Raw genomic sequence first — 20642 nt, forward strand, 5'->3', positions numbered from 1 at the left:
TTGTGGTCAGGTCTCCAGAAACAGCCGAATCCCTTGTGATCTTCTTCTGGGGTACTTCCCTAGTTTCTGTCCTTAGGTAATACAACTTCTGCCTTTATTTCTCCACATCATGTGGTATAAATTTATAGCTATTGCAAGTCTCTAGTTTCTTCTCCATCCCTGTTTCCCCCTGTCACCTATTCAAATATGTTTGTAGCATGTGCTCTGTTAAATTTCCTCTGCTCTACCTGGTATGGGCTGTGTTTCTTGATCAAAATAATCAATGAATCCATCTCCTATCTACAGTAGCAACAGCAATTCTTTTGCATTGCTTTTAAGATTAGCTAATGCATATACCACCCATGACACATAGCAAAGACCCCATTGGGATTAGCCAGTAGTGTTCTTTTCAGTTTCTCCACATTAAGTCTCTTCAGTGCATGAGGACAAGAGAAACCACACTCTAAACTTAGTGAGAAAATACATTGCAAATGTGAACTGGTTATATACATGCTCTGCCTATAGATGTACTTAATATAACCATTATGTATTTGCCAGCCAAAGTAGTTCATTTGTTTGATCGTGTCTATCGATTGGAAACCCTCCATGGACAGCAAACTGGGTCTTGAGGTGAACTGCTAATGCCCATTAACTACCTAATGTCTACCTCAGAGCAGCAGAAGGGCAAGATGTGGCCGTACTCCACCCTCCCTCTCTCTAATCATGCAGTTATCTGACTGTGCTTCACTCACAAATCAGGGTATCCACGCACAAAAGCCCCGACTGGCTTAGCAGAAGCCATCAGCTAAGATGGTGTAGTTCACCCACATTTAACTTCAGCAACTTTGTGAAATACAGGGAGAATGTTTAGACTGCAACTATCCGGAGTTGGACAGATTACTAGGGCAATGGTCTGTTATATAGCTGTGTTCCTACTCTACTTAGGTCAGTAAAAGTGATTTTTAAAGTCTTGCCTCTTCTCTGAGCCTGCTCATGACCCATCCAGAACTCTACTAGGCAGATCCACGTGAATGATGAATAATTATCTAAACCAGCATGTTCAAGTGTTATTTCACTTTCTCTGAAAACCCCATCTCATTGCTCTCTCCATCTCCGTACAATGATGCCACACTTCACTCATTTGCTACAGTAGAGAGCAATTCTCTTCCTCGATGCCCTCCCTCCCCGCCCCCACTGCTTACCTTCCAGCTGTGAACAGGTTGACTCAGTATTCACAGACCCAGACACTTCCCTTTTGCTCCGCAGGTGAGACACCCGCCTTTCGTTCCTGGACACAGATGTTACTCTCCTCACAACTCCCTTCCTGTGTGGTCCCCATTCCCTTCCTCCTCCAAAGAGTAGCCAAAGTTATCTTTTCAAAATGTGGGTCAGATTGTGCTAGATCACCGGCACAAACTGCTCAGGGGATTCCTATTGCAACTAGAAATTTCTTTCTAAGATACACAGGGCTTCCTATGAGCTACAGCCTCCCTAATGTCTGTGCCTCATTCTTACGACTCAGTCATTCTGGCCTCTGGAAGCCCCTGGAATAAACCACAACTTTCCCCTCCTTGAGAATCTTTTCAGGCGAAGACATCTCTGCCTCCTTTAATCTTCTCCTAGTCCTCACATTCAAAGTAAATGCCACCTTGGCAGAGCAGACTTGGCTGGGGCCCTTCCTAGAGCAAGCCTTGGCCATTCTCTCTGAGAAACCTTTTCATTCCTTCACCATGAACAGCTCTGAGCTTATTGTCTGTCCCCCACGTTGATGGTTGATGGATTCCTAGCCCAAAGCAGAAGACTCATGGTACACTAGATTCTCAATGGAGAATTGGTTAAAAAACAGAGTGAACCTAAACCATCAGAGCCCACAGGTCAGTGTCCATGGATGTTTTACCAGATAATAAGATAGAAGGTTAGGATTCTAGAACTTGTTAGTACAGTTATCTATGGTGATATATTGTGTACCCTAATAAAATTTGCCTGATAATCAGAGAGACAAAGGAACAAGCCAAAGCCACCACATCTTACCAGTGTGGTGATATATTGTGTACCCTAATAAAATTTGTCTGAAGATCAGAGGATAGCACAAGCCACTAGATTAAACATAGATGCTAGGCAGTGGTGACACACACCTTTAATACTAGCACTTGGGAGGCAGAGATCCATCTGGATCTCTGTGAGTTCAAAGCCACCCTGGACTACCTGAGACTGAGTCAGTCTAGAAGAGAAAACAGAGCCAGACAGTGGTGGCACACACCTTTAATCCAAGTACTTGGGAAGCACATGCCTTTAATCCGAGGAAGTGATGGCTGGGCAGAGAAAGGGATATAAGGCCTGAGGAGACAGGAACTAAAGTCTTTTTGGCTGAGGAAGCTCATCAGCTAGAGGCCTATTGGCTGAGGCTTTTTCAGGCTGAAGAGTTGGGGAGGTAAGAAATGGTGGCTGTGGCCTTTTCCTTTGTCTCTCTGATCTTCAGACAAATTTTATTAGGGTACAAAATATATCACCATAGTTATCCTATAAGCTAAATAAATGATGCCCAAGTTAATAGACAAGAAGGAAGGAAGGGACAGAGGGAGGGAGGGAGGGAGGGAGAGAGGGAGGGAGGGAGGGAGGGAGGGAGGGAGAGAGGGAGGGAGGGAGGGAGGGAGGGAAAAAAAGAAAGGCTCTGGTGTTCTGGTGTATCTGGACTATATTCTACCCAAATTTGATTATCTTCAGGAGAATCACTTAAGGGTAGAACTTGTTCCTAGTCTGCTAATGGCAGATTTCGTAAGGAATACTGAATTAATTCTTGGGTTTTCTTGTACATTAGTCATAGGTTATCTAGTATTTGTTATATTTTTAAGTTGATTAAAAGGAAAATCAATTGTAAGTAACATGAAACTCAAGTGAAAGGAAATTGACTATTTTTATGGAATTAAAATTTCTGATGGAGAGTCACACAGCATCTATTAGGATTTTGGCAGAATGTATACATGCAATGAGGTCTCCTAGCTTACTGAACCCAGAAGTAGGGATATCATCCGGCTTGGTATGGAGGGCATGTCCACCACACTAGAGGGGGCTGTTGTACTGTTTGCTTAATGTTCACAATGACTTTCTTATGTATCTGATGTAGCTCTTCTTAAACTTAGGATCAGAAGTACAGACTAAGCTCTGTGTCCTTTAGTATCTTTCCTAGGAGCAAAACAATGGAGGAATCACTGATCTTAATCAGAGGAACTGGACATCCAATTGTGAACAAGTTCCCCTGAGCTCACAGGATTGAAAGGAAGCAAAGTGCTCACATTCTATACCAGACACATTTAATCCAAGATTCAATTGTATAACACCCAGAGAACCCTAGAATTGTTTCATGTCTTGTTCTTTCAGAGAACAGCCAGAGAAATGAGCATGATTTTTGTGCATACATATCACCTCAATGTCTGGGAAATGATGGATCCTACAGTTACCTATCGTATGCTGCTATAGCCAATCCAAAGATTGTACTCATGGAATTAGTACTACCAATGATATTTCTAGAGTCCACAACAGCCTAGGAAAGCTGACACTTTCTTAGGAATTGAGGATAACACTCAATTTCTTTGGCGTAGAGATGAGCAGAATTCATTCATTTTAAAGAAATGAACAGATTTTCTATGTTTGAAGCAATCCCATTGTCTGTTCAAAGATGTAGTTTAAGTCTTCAGTTTGGTAGTCTAAGTTCAGGTCTCTAATTTTAGTAACTGTGTGGTTTACCCTTGAGAGCAGTACATAGTGTATTTCATTCACTCCTGTTTTGCAAGTTAAACCTAAGAGGTTAAAATGTTTTGAAATACATGGACAGGCCACGAGAGACAGCTCAGCAACTAAGGAAGCTTTGCTGTTCTTGCAGAGGACCAGAGTTTGGTTCTCTCTCTCCATATGTGGGAGGCTCACAATGGCTTTCAACTCCAGCTCTGGGGGTCTGATGCTTTCTTCTGACCTCCTCGTGGTGTGTGTGTGTGTGTGTGTGTGTGTGTGTGGGTGTGTGTGTGTTCAGCAGACTCTGGAAGCCACTGCATATTGCACCAAGAAGCTTTTCTAGAAGCACAGCAGGATGTCAGCTATGTGGGAAGAAGCAGAGCATGCATTTTCCAAGCACAAATTTTAAGTCCCCATTTTATGTTTTATGTATGTGCCAGCCAATACTCAACACTACACAATGCAGTGAAAGAAAAAAACCTACCTATAGTGAGTCATATATGATGTGCCGCATCCCCTTATCCTCCAAGTCCGGATGCTGCAGATGCTCTGAGGAGGCCCTGACGCTGTCTTCTCTTTGCTCCACAGGACTGCTCTACGTTGGCTTTAGTGCCTGCATGTTTGGTCTCTACAGCTTTATGCCAGTCGTCATAAAGAAAACGAGTGCCACCTCCGTCAACCTTTCTCTGCTCACAGCAGATCTTTACAGCCTGTTCTGTGGACTCTTCCTCTTCCATTACAAGGTAAGCTAAGTCAGTGCTGCTGTGTGGCAATGACAGTTACAGGAATATCAAGTACTGCCGGACATGTTATGGGATTTGGCGAGTGGGGTCCTGACTTTCTGTGGTGAGTGGGACTTCAGCTCTGGGTGGAGGTCCCACAATTTGGATATCCATTTGTATTTCAACTCAAAACAAAGGCAGCATTTTGTCCTGAGAAACCAGGAACTCGGAACAACAGATAGCAAAAGGTAAGCAACAGCCATGAGGAGTTAAGCTCTTGAATAATGGAGAACAGCTCAACCTAGAAGCTATGCTTTCCAACATGAGATTAGAAAGTTTATATTCAATTTTACATTCAATTCCCAAGCTGCAGCCACGAAATAGATTTTGCTGAAGACTTTGGTTGTTTATTTTCTCTTTGGGGAAGTGATTAAAATCCATAATCCCCCCAGTTCTGAGTTGCAGGTGTTTTATAGCAAACATGAATGGAAAAGACCATTGCATTCCCTGAAGGAAGTATTGTAGCTAAAATACCAGGGTTTGGTAGAAGAAAGAAAAGACTTGTGGCAAACAGTTGCAGTCAATGCATCAGCCCTGGAAAAAAAAAGAAGAAGAAACGACCCCTCCAAAGATGGCTGTCTCTTCAAAGGCCAGACTCAACTAGTGACTTTTTCTGTTGTCATAAAACATCATGACAAAAAGCAACTTTTAGGGGGGAAAAAAAGGTTTATTTTTGGCTCAAAGTTCAGAGGGAATCCAGTCCATTCAGGTGGGAGCAGTCCTGGGAGCAGGGGCATGAGCCTGGCCCACCATTCAGGAAGCACAATGATCACATTCCATCGCACACAGAGAGAAACAGGAAATGGGGCCAGTCTAGCCAACCCTCAAAGCCCACCCCAGTGATGTACTTCCTCCAGCAAAGCACCACCTCCTGATGGTTCCATACAGCACCAGCTAGAGACCAAGTCCTCAAATACATATGCCTATGGAAGGTGCGTTTCTTATTTGTAGCACAGAAAAGACCCTACCCACATCTTCACAGAGGCAGGCATGACTAATTGATTATTACATGCCAATGTCCTCTGCTGTTCCTCTTAACACCACACATACCACATCCATTGATAATCAGTTAGCATTGGCATGTGAGAAGAGACCCACTTCGTATCCCTTCATTAATCCTGTAAGATAAGGACTGATGGGGAATCCAACACAGTGTAGCCAAGTGTAGAATGTCCAAGCACATACACCCAAAGTAGGACATGCAAAAGAAGAAAGAGCAGCAAATGAAGACCCTGTGCCCTGCTGGGAAGGGCATCAGTCAGCATCACCAGTCCAGTGGGTATTGAGGCATGGTAGCAGACAGAACTCCTTCAACCACATGAAGCTGGGCTTGCGGTTGAGACCAGGGTTCTTGGAGAAATGATAAGCTAAGAAGTATAGGTACTGGGGACGACAAGAGGCAAAGCTGAAATGAATAATCAGAATTATTGAAGAAAGAGGCTGGAGTCCTACTCAAAACAGAGAGAGGAGAACACAGGCCAGGCCAGTCAATGGGAGGACTGGAAACAGATCCAGAAAACTAAGCAATCAAGTAGGAGAGATGCTATAGTTTTTTCCAAATTTAATTGAAATTTCAAATTGTATCTATTTAAAGCATATATGGTGGTTTGAAATAAAATGGCCCCCAAGGCAGTGGCACTATTAGGAGGTATGGCTTTGTTGGAGCAAATGTGGCCTTGTTGGAAGAAGTGTGTCACTGTGAGGGTGCCCTTCTATGCTCAAGCTACACTCAGTGTGACAGTTTACTTCCTACACCTGTGGATTAAGGTGTAGAACTCTCAGTTCCTTCTCTAGCACCATGTCTGCCTGCATGCTGCCATGTCCCACCATGACAATGGACTAAACCTCTGAAACTGTAAGCCACCCCAATTAAGTGTTTTCCTTTATAAGAGTTGCTGTGGTCATGGTGTCTCTTCACAGCAATAGAAACCCTAAGACAGCATAGAACAAGCTGCTTCAATACACATATTTTATGAAGGGCTTAGCACAATGAAGCTAATTGACACATCCATGGCCAGTTCTCTTCTCTCTCTCTCTCTCTCTCTCTCTCTCTCTCTCTCTCTCTCTCTCCCACATTAAAGTCTATCTTCTTCAGATTTCACATAAACATTATCATTAGTTATAGTCACCTCAATGGGCACTAGTGTCCAGAGCCTACTCATCTTGTAAACTGGAAATTTCCTTTCTTTGACAAACATCTCCTTAGTTCCCTGTGAGTCTCTACTTTGCATGGGACTTTTTGCCCAGTATAGTGTCAAATTTACAGATGAAAGAAGCTTCCCAAGGCTTGGCAATGTTTGATGCTGTAATTCATTTTGTTCACATCGCATGCACAGTTTCTGTGTCCTGAGCTCGCCCAAGTCCATTTATCCTATATGGATAAAATCATGTTCCTCTCAGGTTGTCCCTTGACCACAGTGCTGAGAGGGTCAGGTTCCCCCCAAACCCCAATTGTTTTCTAAAGCCTTGGAGACCACTTGGCCATAGTCTCACCACTACAGCAGAGTGATCACTTTTCTCCCCTAAAGTCAAGTATACTGGTCTGGCCCACTCCTCAGCATGAACTCTTACCAGTTAACTTTACAATTGATACTCTAATTATCAAGTAACAGCTTCATTGGCTCCTAAACTGGAAGAATCTCTTGATCATCTCTTTGGGAAGGATGACTAAAGTCATTATGATGAGTGAGGACCAAGGTCAGGTCATGTTTTAGACAATCCAGACCCATTCCAGCTACCAGCATTCCTCAAAATAAATAAATAAATAAATAAATAAATAGATAGATAGATAGATATATAGATAGATACCCATCAGCCATCCCCCAAAGCCTCAGATCAGAATCTGGGGACAGATCTAGGAGGATTTACCTAACTAGCCAACTGCCCCAGGGGTCCATTGCTTTTGGAATTTGAGCAATTGAAAAATTGAAGCAAAAATGTAGTAAATTTTATAAAATTAAAAAATAGTATGGTAATAAAGTATTAATACGTATGTTGTATAGAGATATTGGAAGAAAAATCTGATATGTTTTTATACATCTATTTTAGAAAAATATCCGTTTAAGTCTCTTGCTTATTTTTATTTCATCTGTCTATTGATCGATCGATCGATCAATCTACCGAACCAGAGATCTGTTGTCATGCAGTCCAGATTGACCTCATAGTTACTTTGTAGTTGAAGATAACTCTCAACTTATGATCCTTCTGTCTCTGCTTCCTGCATGCTCAGATTGCATGTGTGTACCACCATAGCTGGTGCTGGGTATTGAACCCAGGCCTTCATGCAGGCAAGGCAAGCAAGCATTATTGACTAATGGCACCAAATTCCCAGACCCTTTTGTACATCTTGCCTTATTTCTGTTTTCATTATTGAATGGCAATTCTGAATACCAGACCCTTATCAGATACGTGGCTTACAAATATTTCCCCCTTTTGGTGGTTGTCTGCTTTTTTTTCCCAATGACATTTGAATAACAAAAGCTTTCTAAGTATGCTTTCGATGACATCAAACTTGTCTATTGCTAAAGAGGCTTATGTAACCGTGGAAGAAATCAAGATATCCCACTACCACTCTGAACCACTGGGTCTTCTCCAAATGCTTTCTATGTTTCTATGGGCTCCTTCCCTGAGGCTACTCATGATAGCTTCAAACTGCTTTCTTCCTTGTACTCCAAAGAAACAGTTGACAGGCGTAGCTAATAAGAGGAACACTCAGGGCAGGTGAGGATTTGTAACCATGAAGAGCAGGTGCAAGCTGGTAACTCTCACCTCCAGCTTCATGTGAAGAGTTTCCTGGGGTTCAGTCTCCAGTCTCACTGATCCAGGCATTCTAGGCATCTAATGTTTCACACCCTGTCAGTGCATTCAACTAGTCACCTGTAGTCAAACCCCTGGTTCAGACTTACAAGAAAGTAAGTGGTGCCGATAAAAAGATGACTGCTAAACAGTAGCACTGTCAGAAAGTAATCATTCCAGATGTGGAATTGCCTGTTTTATGAATCAGTTCTCATCACTGCTGGAGATAGGACAAGCATATGAGAGCAGGAATGTAGAGGGCCGGATGCATCAGTGCTGGGGACTGGAAGAGACCTCTGGGATTGCTATAGATTTTACTACAGCCTACAGTAAGAGTGTATCCTCTCTCTTCATCATGATGTGTTTATACCTCCTTCTGGTATGGTTATAAATGTCTGTCAGTTGAGAGGAAAGACGGCTTTCTCACAGATGTTGCTTACCCACACAGAATTAAATGACTAAATGAGGCTCTTCTGCCCAATATTCATTATTCGCTTTTTCCTGCTTCATACCCTCAGGGGGAAAATCCACTCTTTCTCCCTCCCATTAGCCCACCGCAGCATCTGTCTTGGTGCTGCCTGGACAGTACAGCATTTCATCCTGGAGAGCAAGTGTCTCGATTCTAAAGGAGACTATCTGGACAGATTGGGGCTCATGCAATCTCTACGGTTATGACTTTGGAAAGTGGCTCTGTGCTTCTGTTCTTTATTTCCTGACAGCAATATTGAATCCAGAATAGTAAACCTGAGGCAACCCATGGAAAGGCTGGGAAAAAAGCCTTACTCAGCCTCAGAGGCCCCTAAAACCAAACCCAGGGAGAGACTGGCACAGAAACTTTTCAGTTTGATAGTCTTGACTTTTTGAGGTCAGAGCTTCATATAACAGGCTCTGTATGTGTCATATAAAGAGTATACTTCAGCAATGGAAAATTGCTGCTTTAATAACTGACCACAAACCCCAGTGGCTGACCAGTGGCTTTAACATCTTCTTGTTCTGAAAGTCAGCAGAATCATAGCTACAATCATATATGGGTGGCTCTGTTGCTTCTTGGGGACTCTGGAAGAGAACCCCATTTTGTATCTACCTTCTAAGAATCGCCTGTATTCCCCTTGTCTTCTGGTCCCTTTCTCCATTTTCCATGTCAGGGTATAGTAAGTATCTTCAGACATGACCATTAGTCCTGCTTTCCTATTAGAGACTTTTGGATTATAGAAAGCTTACCCAATAACCTATGACAATCACCCCGTCACAAAATCCTTAATTTAATGCCATCTGCTGAGTCCCTTTTGTCATGCTAAGTAACATATTCAGGGATTTCAGGAGTTAGGATACACCATCGGGGAGCATATTGTTCTGACTACCACCAGTGAACTATTAATAGTCACAGGAGACAACTAGAATACCCTGGCTTCAGGTCAGGCCAGCTGGGTCATGATGGCACCCTGTTCAGAAACCACATTTGGACAATGAAAACACACAGGCCACCTCAGACGCCTTGTACTCTGGAGGTAGAATTTTTCAACTGACTTCTCAAAGGTGTTCTAATGTCCTGATATTTTGTGATTTTAATAATGAAGCCATGTGGAGAGAGGATAGACCGGAGTTAAAGAACTCCTTCAGTGTCTACTGTGTGAGATATGAATGGAGCAGCTGAATGGTAAGATGTGGCAAAGAGTCACAGGAGCCTACATGGAGAGTGTGGTTTGCATTTACTCTTAAATTCTTTGAGGTGGATACCTGTTGTCTCTAGATTTCAAGATGATGAGATTTCCCATATGCATTGTTTCAGAAGAGTAAGTTGGAAGACATCACCGTTCAGCAGTGACCAGAGACCATAGGCTTCTCTGATTAAATGTATAACTCAGGCTTAGTAATCCCTGCCTTGTTCTTTTTTTTTTTTTTTTTTACTATTGATGTTAAAATTGTATAACTACTCCTAGGCGGATCTCTGTGAGTTCAAGGCCAGCCTGGGCTACAGAGTGAGTTCCAGGAAAGGTGCAAAGCTACACAGAGAAACCCTGTCTCGAAAAAACAAAACAAAACAAAAAACATTGTATAACTAGATGCAGCTCTTAATAATTTGTTATGAGTTCTTGCTAACTTATCTCATGTTTAAAAAGTCAAACCTGGATTCTCATACATAAAAATATAAGCTGGGAGGTAGTGGTATATGTCTTTAATCCCAGCACTCCAGAGGCAGAGATAGGCGGATCTCTATGAGTTCGAGGCCAGCCTGGTCTACAGAGCTAGTTCCAGGATAGCCAGAGGTACACAAAGAAACCCCATCTCCAAAAACCAAAACCCCAAAACCAAACCAAAACAACAACAAAAAAGTGTAGATATATTACATCAGTCATTTTCAACTGAATTCTTTGATTCTTTTCTTTCTTGCAACAGATTTTCAAGAGTAAACCAGAAACACAAACAGCATTTGAAGGTTGTTAAAATGAAATGACATGCTATTGTGTGCAGAAAACTTTTCGGCAAAGTAGTGACCAACATTGACTGTGGGGACTATTTCTTTCTGTCTGGCATTTCGACTAGAGAATGACCTCCACACATTCGCTGTAACCATTTCAAGGCTTTTACTGGTGCCACAGAACTGCTGCAATAATTAAAGGAATTTCATAAGAAGATGCTGACATCACAGTTTGGATAACATACTCTAGTAACGGATAGAGGAAAATTAACACCATAAACACTCTTCTAGTCTCCATTGAGCACTCTACTTAGGTCATCAGCTCAAATGTCTCTTCACATAGAACATCAGGAAGCTACAAACCCCCTGCCGGAAGAGTAGTACCTTAGGATTATCAGATCTCTATAAAGCTTTATTCTTGCATCAAATGTTTTTACCATCCAAATATACACTAGTTAGCAGGTGAAAGATAGCTTTTAATATGATGTATCCAAGAAAGTGACGTCAGCTGCTCTGTGTAAAGTGATGAGTGTCCATGTTGTAGAATTTCATCTGTTTTCATTAGTAATCATTCAGAATATTTTTGTCTAAACCTTGTATGAGATAACTTATCGCTAAGACTTATAAAGCAACCAGAAAAGTATCTCACTATAACCACTACGCTAATACCCCAGGTTAGGTCCCTCGAAGTCAGGGACAGAGTTCTGTGACACCCTGACCCTCCCTTTGGCCATGAGTTTTACAGCCCACATGTCATCTCCCCTTTCTGTTTCATTGTTATTGCAAGAGATCTGGCATGTGAAATTTAATAACTCTGAGCATGATTCACTTTAATGAAATATTACCATGCGTTAAATTTAAAACAGCTTCATCCCACAAATATTTATCCCATGCCTGCTATGGGAAGTTGCTGCTTTGTGATTTACCATCTTATTGACAGACAAAGTTGACAGAAACACTAAAAAGCACCAGGCAGATTAATGCCAAAGATGATATTCCAAACCCCAGAAACTCGAGTCGGCCAGCAATTTCCAATGACCTTAGCATCTAAGTGCCCATGCCAGATAGATTGCAGGGATGGGACCTTTTCATTAAGAGTGGAATCTTTCATTAGACACAGGTCAAAAGCCTGAGCTGTGTAGCCCTGTTGATCCTCTGTGGCAGTGAGCAATTTCAGTAATGTTCCTAGTCTTTAGAAGCCAGGGCACACAAATTCTTCCCTTGACAACTGATAAGCATTAGGGCAATTCTTCACATTGTATGTATAAAAATAATCTCCCTCATATACATTCCATTATGTTTCTTTTTGTAATGAAAAGAAGAGAGATATATAGAGAGAGACAGAGAGAGAGAGACAGAGAGAGAGAGACAGAGAGAGAGAGAGAGAGAGAGAGAGAGAGAGAGAGAGAGAGAGAGAGAGAGAAATTAATGGATTTTTAAGCTCATCGTGGCCAAACATAAATTGAGAATATGAGATTTGAAAATTAATACTTAGCTTTTAATGACTATCTTAGGTACATTATAGCCTTGTCAGGTGCATAAAGAACTGAAGAAATTCATATCCTGGGCCAAAATCATTTCACATGAATCACCACATGGAATGATGGAGCATTTTAACTTGGCTTCTCTGTGTCCAGTAACCCACAGCACAGCCTGTTCTGAGGCTTCTTTCTTCTGGGATGAGTTGGGGTTAGTGCTGCTGGCTTTAAGCATTGGGTTTCACTGATGCTGTCAGTCACTCAGGTGTCCAGGTCTCATCTGTCATCTTCCATCCTTTCGTGCAAGGATCAAAAATGATTTGTAAGCCATCCACCTGCTCTTATAAATAAAGTTCTACTGAGGCACAGACTTGACCTCTTTATACACCAACCATGTTGATTTGTGTATAGTGACAATGTTGACTTTAATTACGAGCTAGGGGCTAGAAAATGTCTCAGTGGTTAAGAACTGCTCCTCCAGAGGATCCAGATTTAAACCCCAGCATCCACAGGGCAGCTCATAACTGTTTGTGACTCCAGTCCCAGGGGATCCAATGCCTTTTTTTGGCTTCTGAGGACATTGCATACATGTGGTGCAAAAACGTATATGCAGACAAAACACCCATACACAAAAAGTAATAAGATAAAAGAAAAATATTTACTAGGTATAAGAAGTTTATTGATATCTGGGCTAGGCCTTCAGTGGATATCTCTTGTGAAACAGACTGGTGACATGGATGGCTGTGAATACCAAGTATCTTTAACCGCCTCCCCATTCTATTGGTCAGAACTCAGTCACACAGCCACAGCAAGGTTGAAAATGTAGTCAAGCCATTTATGTAAGAAGAAAAGAAAATAGGTTTAGTGAACAAACATCCATTTCCTACCATATTAAAAATTTCCACTTATCAAATATTCTGGAAGGAATAGAAAAGTTGGGGACACATTGTAAAACATTCCCAGAATGACAGAGAGAGGTCAAAATTCCTTCTACTTAAGTCTATTATAAGCTCCATGTCACAAAGATATTTGAAAGGTGTTAACACAATGACACATTTTGAAGGAAAATGACAAGGTTAGAGGTACTGTAACAAAAATCAAAGGAAAGGCTTGCATTTGGATTGACTATAGCAGAGAGTAAACAGCACTAGCTATCTCCTGAGAGGACGTGGAGGGGAGTGGTGTTTATCATCAGAGTACATGTTCTGGCCCTATCCCTTACACTGAGATGCCTAATTTTCACTGCAACCTGTAAAAATTTATCTCCCGTAGTCTAGAATATCGGTGAGCCAAGTTCACAGAAGTTGTAGCATCCTTTATACTAAGATTAAAGAACAAAGATTGGCTCCAACACAAAGGCTGAAATAAAGCATGACTTGTGGCCTGTCCCAATTTTTAGAGGAACAATCCCTTTGTCCCTTGAGCTGCTGGCCCAATGTCCAACAGAGCCCAGTAAATGGAAGCCCCAGTGACCACATGCCTTCCCAAGAAACAGAGAATGGAGCTTAAGAGTTTCCATTCCTAAGGATGCTTCTTAACGTCCCTTGAGTTTGCATAACCACTACTCTATCAAATCCCTCCATGTTGGAGAGACCTGCAAGGACCAGTGAGCCAGCACCTTCTTCCCTGAGTACCTTTCATAGTGAATGCTAGGTTTGCAACAGTGATGATTCATGCTGGAATCTTCTAGACTCTCCATTGACTACTGTTTGTCCAAGTATATGGTATTCAGTTTTAACCCTGCCACTGAACAGTACTTTCAATTTTTCCCCCCATTGGCTTTTCACTGAAGCACTGAGAAATTCTACTGTCCTGCTTCCTTCTGACCTCTTTACTAAGAAACAACTTTATTGGAATATTTAAAGACATGCAGATGTGCAAGCAATTGCGTGTCCACATGCACACATCTGAAAGGATGTCCACCAAAACATAAGCAAAGCTCAGCCAGAATGGCAATCACAAGCCTGAGCCTAGTAGCAAGTTCTGGCTCCACTACCTACTATTGGAAAGCTCCTATTTGCCCCAATTGGTCCACCTGGCATTCTAATGATGTCCAAAGACCGCGTTTCACAATGTTTTGAGATTCTTAAATAAGATGAATAGGACTACAAGACCAACTTATGAAAGCTATCAAAATATTGTTTGTTTGTTTGTTTGTTTGTTTGTTTATAGACAGGATCTCTTTATATCCCTGGCTGTCCTGGTACTTATTATGTAGACCATGGTGGTACTTGAACTTGCAGAGATCTACCTGCTTCTGCCTCCCAAGTGCTGGGGTTAAAGGCCTACATCACTGCACTCACATATGTGTGTATGTATATTGGCTTTTGAGACAGCCAACATATTTTTAAATGTGACAATATAGTAATGTGCGAACTACAAGCTCTAGCCAGAGACCTAATAGTGACTGTCATTTCAAAGCAGTGATAAGAAGAAGCAATATTTGAGGAGATCTGTGACATGAACATATCACCATTATATTGGTCAAAAATCTCAAATACTGTTAGGGATGATGTAACATTAATGTTTAAGTAAATGCTAAATGTCAGTTTGAGGGAAATAACAATGAAGGTCAGGGTTTCCCATCCAGGTCACAGACTTCTCTGGATTAGAGCAGAGATCCCTGGGTAAGAGTCTCTGGTGTGTTCCCAGGCATGGTGACAGGTATCTGAAAGTCCTGTACTTGGGAAGCAGGAAGGAGAATGTAGGGTTTGAGAACAGCTGAGTTACATGGGGAGGTTCTGTTTCAAAATGCAGAAACCAAGAGAAAACTTTGTGATTTGCTTAGAACAGCCTCGGGCAGAAGTTATTTCTCCTCGTGTTCATTTACCCATTAGAAAAACATTGGTGGTACTCACTTCCTAAGGATAGTTTGAGGAGTAAATGAAACGGTACATGCCTTTAGCATCAGGATGCAAGTATTTCCCCAAAAATGTGTTTTTCTTTTTTTTGTTTTTGTTTTTTCTTGCCAGAGCTGAGGATCGAACCCAGGGCCTTGCGCTTGCTAGGCAAGCGCTCTACCACTGAGCTAAATACCCAACCCCTAAAAATGTGTTCTTAATAAGGACTCTAAAAAGCAAAAAAAAAAAAAAATCATATTTAATATGTTACATAGTTCTTTATGTTTAGACCTCTTTTCAAAGCTAACTGGAATTATTTCCACCCCATTTCAGAATACATAGAATAGCTGCTCTGTATTGGAGTTTTTGGTGGCATCTAAGGCTTTGTAATAAGGGTGGAGTGGGATGTCTTCAGCTCAGTCATTTATGAGTTTCATTTTATATAAAGGAATGAAGGAGAATCAATGTGAAGCAGCCACCCTGAACTAAGATGGGAAGGAAGAGACATTAAAGCCATATTTTACACCAGATAATGAAAAGTTGGTGAAGGCAGGACAAGCAGAGACAGGGAGAGCATTCCAAACCGATACTTCTAGTGCAACCCGGGAGCTGCGACATCCGGCAACAATCACGTACACACATTAACTTGTCCAGAAAAAGAGAGCATTGTCCACACTGCCTAATTTGACAATAAATGTCCTTTCTGTGTTACAGGCCTCTTATGCTACCTCACCATTCCCATCTATCTCTCTTCCAAAAATGGAGAGAGAGAGGGAGAGAGAGAGGGAAAGAGAGTCAGACAGATGGTTATGTATATATTGGTTTATGGGTGTTAAATTTAGAAGATACTTATAGATTTTTGGAGAAAAATTGTCTAATACTAGTAGTAGAAGAACACAAAATTTCACTTGAACTTTAGTCTTAAAAAATGAACTAGTTCTATTTTTATAAGAGTTCCAAAGTTTAATTTAAAATGTAAGAATTCTACCAGTGTTATTCAGTGTCTCACATTATTACAGTACTCCGGAGATTTCAAAGATTAAACAGCCCTATGTAATTCAATAATTGTGGCATATAAGATTTTGTTGAAATAATCCAAGTTTCTGCACCCTGAACTGATGCCCAGAGCCTGTACGTATCTGTATTTTTAATTTTAAAATGGATATTGAGGATTATTTAGTAGATGACGGCTATGTATCAGGAACCAAACTGCTATTTAGAAATAAAATAGCTATTAAAACTATAATGTAATTTGTCCTTTGAACAGCTCCACACCAAAATTTTCTTTACTCATAAATCACTCATCCATTTATTTCATTCTTCTGTCCTTCTTGCTATTGTCAGACACAGGAAAGAGAAGAAATAAAGAATCCCAGTGTGGCTGGAGGAAGCTTTGTGTCACTTTGTCAAGAACTCTGCTCCTCCAGGCGTTCTCATAACATCCCCTTAGCCATTGCTCATCTCTATAAATTGAGAAAGAATGGCTTCCGTGTTCATCAATAACTCATACAGATGTTAAATAAAAGCTGAGTTCTCCCACTGTTCAATAGCAGCGTGTATGTGCCTACAAGATTGAGCATAGAGAAGGAAGAAAAAAATGTCTTTGTAGTACAGTCCACTAAGCAGTTAGATGCCAAGCAGAAGAACAGACTTCAGCCAAGGGTCAGGGTCTGCGGGCACCATGTTATCTGTCACTGCTGAACTTTGCAGCATGCCCCATTTCCTGAGCATCAGGATGCTGATGGTAATCTATGCTCCCCTGGAGGACTTTCCTTCCCCAACTAAATGAGATGTATACAAGAAATATTTTGGATGGGGTTGACTGCAATTTTGTTTGCTAAGGTTTGCATGCCTAATTTCGAAACCTTTGCTGTACTCTTCTGAATGCCATTTTCCTAGGATATTTTCAGACTACTGGAAAGAGATGAATTAAGTAATGAAAGAACTTTATGGGATAAATATTGGTAGGAATTATACCCCGAATAACACATAGCTTATACTAGCAATATAGAAGATAAATGTAAATCCTCAATAATTAAAGAGATAACATGTTCTATAGAAGAATAAATACATTGTGGAAAATGCACTAAAGAATCATACTTGGCATACAGAGGTAGCTCAGTAAGTAATGTTCTTGCCTTTTAGGCATGAGGACCTGAGTTCATCCCAAAGAACCTATGTCATAGAGGTCAAAAGTTCTGTCATACACTTGTAATTTTAACAGTGGCAAGGAGAGACAGGAAGAGACATCTGGGACTCACTGGCCAACCAGCCTAGCCTACTTGATGAGTTCGAGGACAGTGAGAGACCCTGTCTCAAAAAATAAATGGGAATAGCTCCTAAATAATGACAGCTAAAGTTTTCCTTTGGCCCTCATGTGCAAATGTGTGTGCATGCACACACACACACACACACACACACACACACACACACACACACACACAGAGAGAGAGAGAGAATCGTATTTCCTAGAAATAGTCCCCTTTGGTAACTGATCTCCATATCAACTTTTCTCTTTTTCATCTCCCGCATTTCATCTGTCTTCCTCTAAAGTGGATTTTCCTCTTCTGCCACCATGAGTCCCAACCACACCACCCAACCAGACCATAGACTGACCTCTTGATCTTCCTTCCTCCCCCACTTCTTCCTTCCTCTAGTTCATCTTCCACCAGTTGCCAGAGCGATTCCTTTCAGTGACAAATTAGACTACGCTCCTCTGCTAAGTGCCCAGTGACACTTCTTTCTCATCGCATTTGAGTGAATAATATTCGGCTGACTTCTGAACATTGCCCGTCTCTGGCTCCAACATCCACCCTGAACCATTCCATGCTTCATGGTCTTTCTCTTAGAAAAGAAGATATAATAATAATTTCCTTTGGGGATATTAAAAATGCAGATGGATATAGTGTAAACGTGTGTCTGGGAGTCACCATTAAGTCTCAGACTTGAACAACACTGGCTCTTCTTGGTTTTTGACCTATGTAGACCCCTGTGCTCCTTGGGAATTTTGTTCTCAATGTCCTTCTGTCAGGACATTCCTCCTCCAGATCCTAACAAGGATACCCCTCTGGTTCTTCTTAACATTTTCCTCCATTACAAATTAATCCATAAAACTTATTTTCAGTCTCTGGAAACTAGAGTTATACCCTCTATACTTATCACCATAGTCCAAGCATTGTGGTTATTGAATTCAATTGTGTTTATTGAACAGATGGGTGAGTAGGTAGTATCCAGGGTCTTAGGTAACAATTTATGCTCAATAATTGAGTGAATGACTACTTACCAACCCTCTTCATTTTATACAGCCACTAGAATAGACTACCACAAATATGGTGGCTTAAAACAATATGGAAACTTATTGTCTCACAGTTTGGATGCCAGGAGTCTGAACTGAATTTCACTGACCCAAGCTTAGGTTCAGCTATTTACTGTCCTATGGCTCTGGGTGAGAATCTATTCCTCTCCAACTTCTGTGGCTGCACTGTTCCTTTTCGGGTCTCCAGAGGACTCACACTATCATTCCAGAAGGTTCTGAGTCAGTAGTGTCCTTTCTAGCTAGGGTTGTTGTAGTTTTTCATTGACTTTAATCACAGGATTAAAGAGGCACCCATAGTGATCTACATCCCAGAAAAACTCCACCTTACCTCCCTGTTCAGGTTTCTCACAACAATCAGGATTAATCTCTGAGCCAGCCAATTCCTTTCTTTTCCTGTTGATTCAAAAGCAGAAGTCGAAAATGGCCATGTGACAATCTCCATTTCCAGTTCAATGTAATCATTGTTCTGCTTCCTGAGCAGAGCTTGCTTCTCCTGGAACTAAAACTTATGCCAATGGATCACCAGGTCAAATAGTAAGCAGTGGCACTTCTGTGTCTATCCCTTGATTCCACTGAAATGGACAGTTGATCTTTTGGATGCGTGACCTGGAACACATATCTACAAACAAAATAGCCTTCACCAGTTTTCACGTTTAATCACCTCCTAAATTACTCCAGCCCTGGGTATGTCTTCTGTTATGCTGAGGGAAAGAGATGTGTTGTGATGCAGGAACTCTAGTGGTGTGAAGTACATCTCCCACACATATGTAATCCTGTCTTGACTGCAGAGTGATAATAAGAAGGGTTCATGGGAAAGGGATGTAAATGAGCCATTGAGCACCCTTGGTTGAAACTGAGCCTATAATTAAACATTCCCACAGAGTAAGCCCCTTAACTATTATAGTCTTTTTTTTTTTTATTGGACTCTAGGAAATGGAAATCTTACATGAACAAGGCTTTCTATCAATTCATCAAGCCAAGTGGAAATGTCTGTTTGTCATATAAAAGATAATGGCAGAAATCCATTTTTAGCTCTCTATTGCTGCACTCATGTGTGAAATTACCCACAGGGGAGGATATTTGCCTGGAAAGGAGCTTTATAGGGACTGGCTGCACAAACTGTAATACCAAATGAATTGGTTTTGCAAACCAAACGGAAGGCCTCATAAACCAAATGGGAACTGCGGTCCAGACAAAGGCTGCCCATGGGTGACAATGTTAGGCATGGGGAGAAGCTGGAAACCTCATGGCCACTTCACTCCTTTCCAACACAGTTGATTCCCAGAGAATAAATCATTTTCTCAACAGTAGATCTTAATAACACTTAATAACAAGCCATTTGGATAGACAAGCCATTTGGCACTCTCACTAAGGTACTTGGTCTTTTCCTTTCTGCCCTGATAGTATTAGCATGAATTTGGGTTTTAAATTATCTGAAAAAAGAATGGTTGAAGGGTATTAAAAATGAAGTCTTCTTGGTCTCTAGAAACAACTGATTTGGGTGATGATTTAGAAGATGGTGTGCAGTGTCTCCATTTGGTATCTCTCAAGTTATTTATAGAAGAAAGAAGTATTGCAACATTGAACTAGCAAGAGTTAGCTCTTCTGTTTTTCTAACAAAAAGAGACCAGGAAGAGGGAAAATAAGGCGAAATAACAATAGGGTACCACTTGGGGAGCTGGAAAGTGCTTGGCAAAAAAGCTTGTCTCTCACCAGATCATTTATTTCCATTTAGTAAACCCAGAAGTCAAACTTTAATATTTTTAATAGAGTTAATAATAACAAAAATGGTTTTGTTAGTTTAGTGCACAGACAGAATTAGACAGTCCCACACCAGCGTGTTTGTGTTTGTGTTTCTCCAGAGCCAGGTCTGTCTGGCTTCCTTGGCTCAAATAGCAATTGGCACAGACCAGAGTGGTAGCAGATCAGGTCCAGGCAGAGCCTTTCATCAGAGGATTGCAAGCAGATCACAGCTTCCAGCATGCCCGGAACTGGCCACCAGCCTCTCATGGATCTGTACCCAACAACTGTCCTCTCAGGCTGAATGTGTGGCCCCCTGAGGCCACTGAGAAACACATGGCTGCAGAGTGACTCCATTACTGAGCTAATTTATCCCTCCAACCCCAGGACACACAGTAGATTGCCTATTTCCCTTTGAAATGGACGCTCTTCACAAGGTGTCAACCTTTAATCTCTGTGTAAAGTAAGGGCTCAACAGACTAAGGACTCCTCTTAGCTGGCCTCCGCTAGAACAGCATCACATTCAATTAACAAGTCACATTTCACTGGCATTTTGTTTTACTT

The 20642-nt window shown here is 41.4% G+C and overlaps 1 protein-coding gene across 1 annotated transcript in view; it reads left to right on the forward strand.

Moving 5' to 3' along the window:
• Slc35f1 (solute carrier family 35 member F1) overlaps positions 1–20642 on the forward strand; it is a gene marked incomplete at its 5' end in the record, with an annotated part of 394539 nt that overhangs the window by 359977 nt on the left and 13920 nt on the right. The window contains one exon of the mRNA XM_036169346.1: positions 4297–4451. Coding sequence (XP_036025239.1) covers positions 4297–4451 — 155 coding nt within the window. The remainder of the gene's footprint in view (positions 1–4296; positions 4452–20642) is intronic.

The sequence above is a fragment of the Onychomys torridus genome, chromosome 19 (genome assembly GCF_903995425.1).
Source record: "Onychomys torridus chromosome 19, mOncTor1.1, whole genome shotgun sequence".
Classification (NCBI taxonomy): Eukaryota; Metazoa; Chordata; class Mammalia; order Rodentia; family Cricetidae; genus Onychomys; species Onychomys torridus.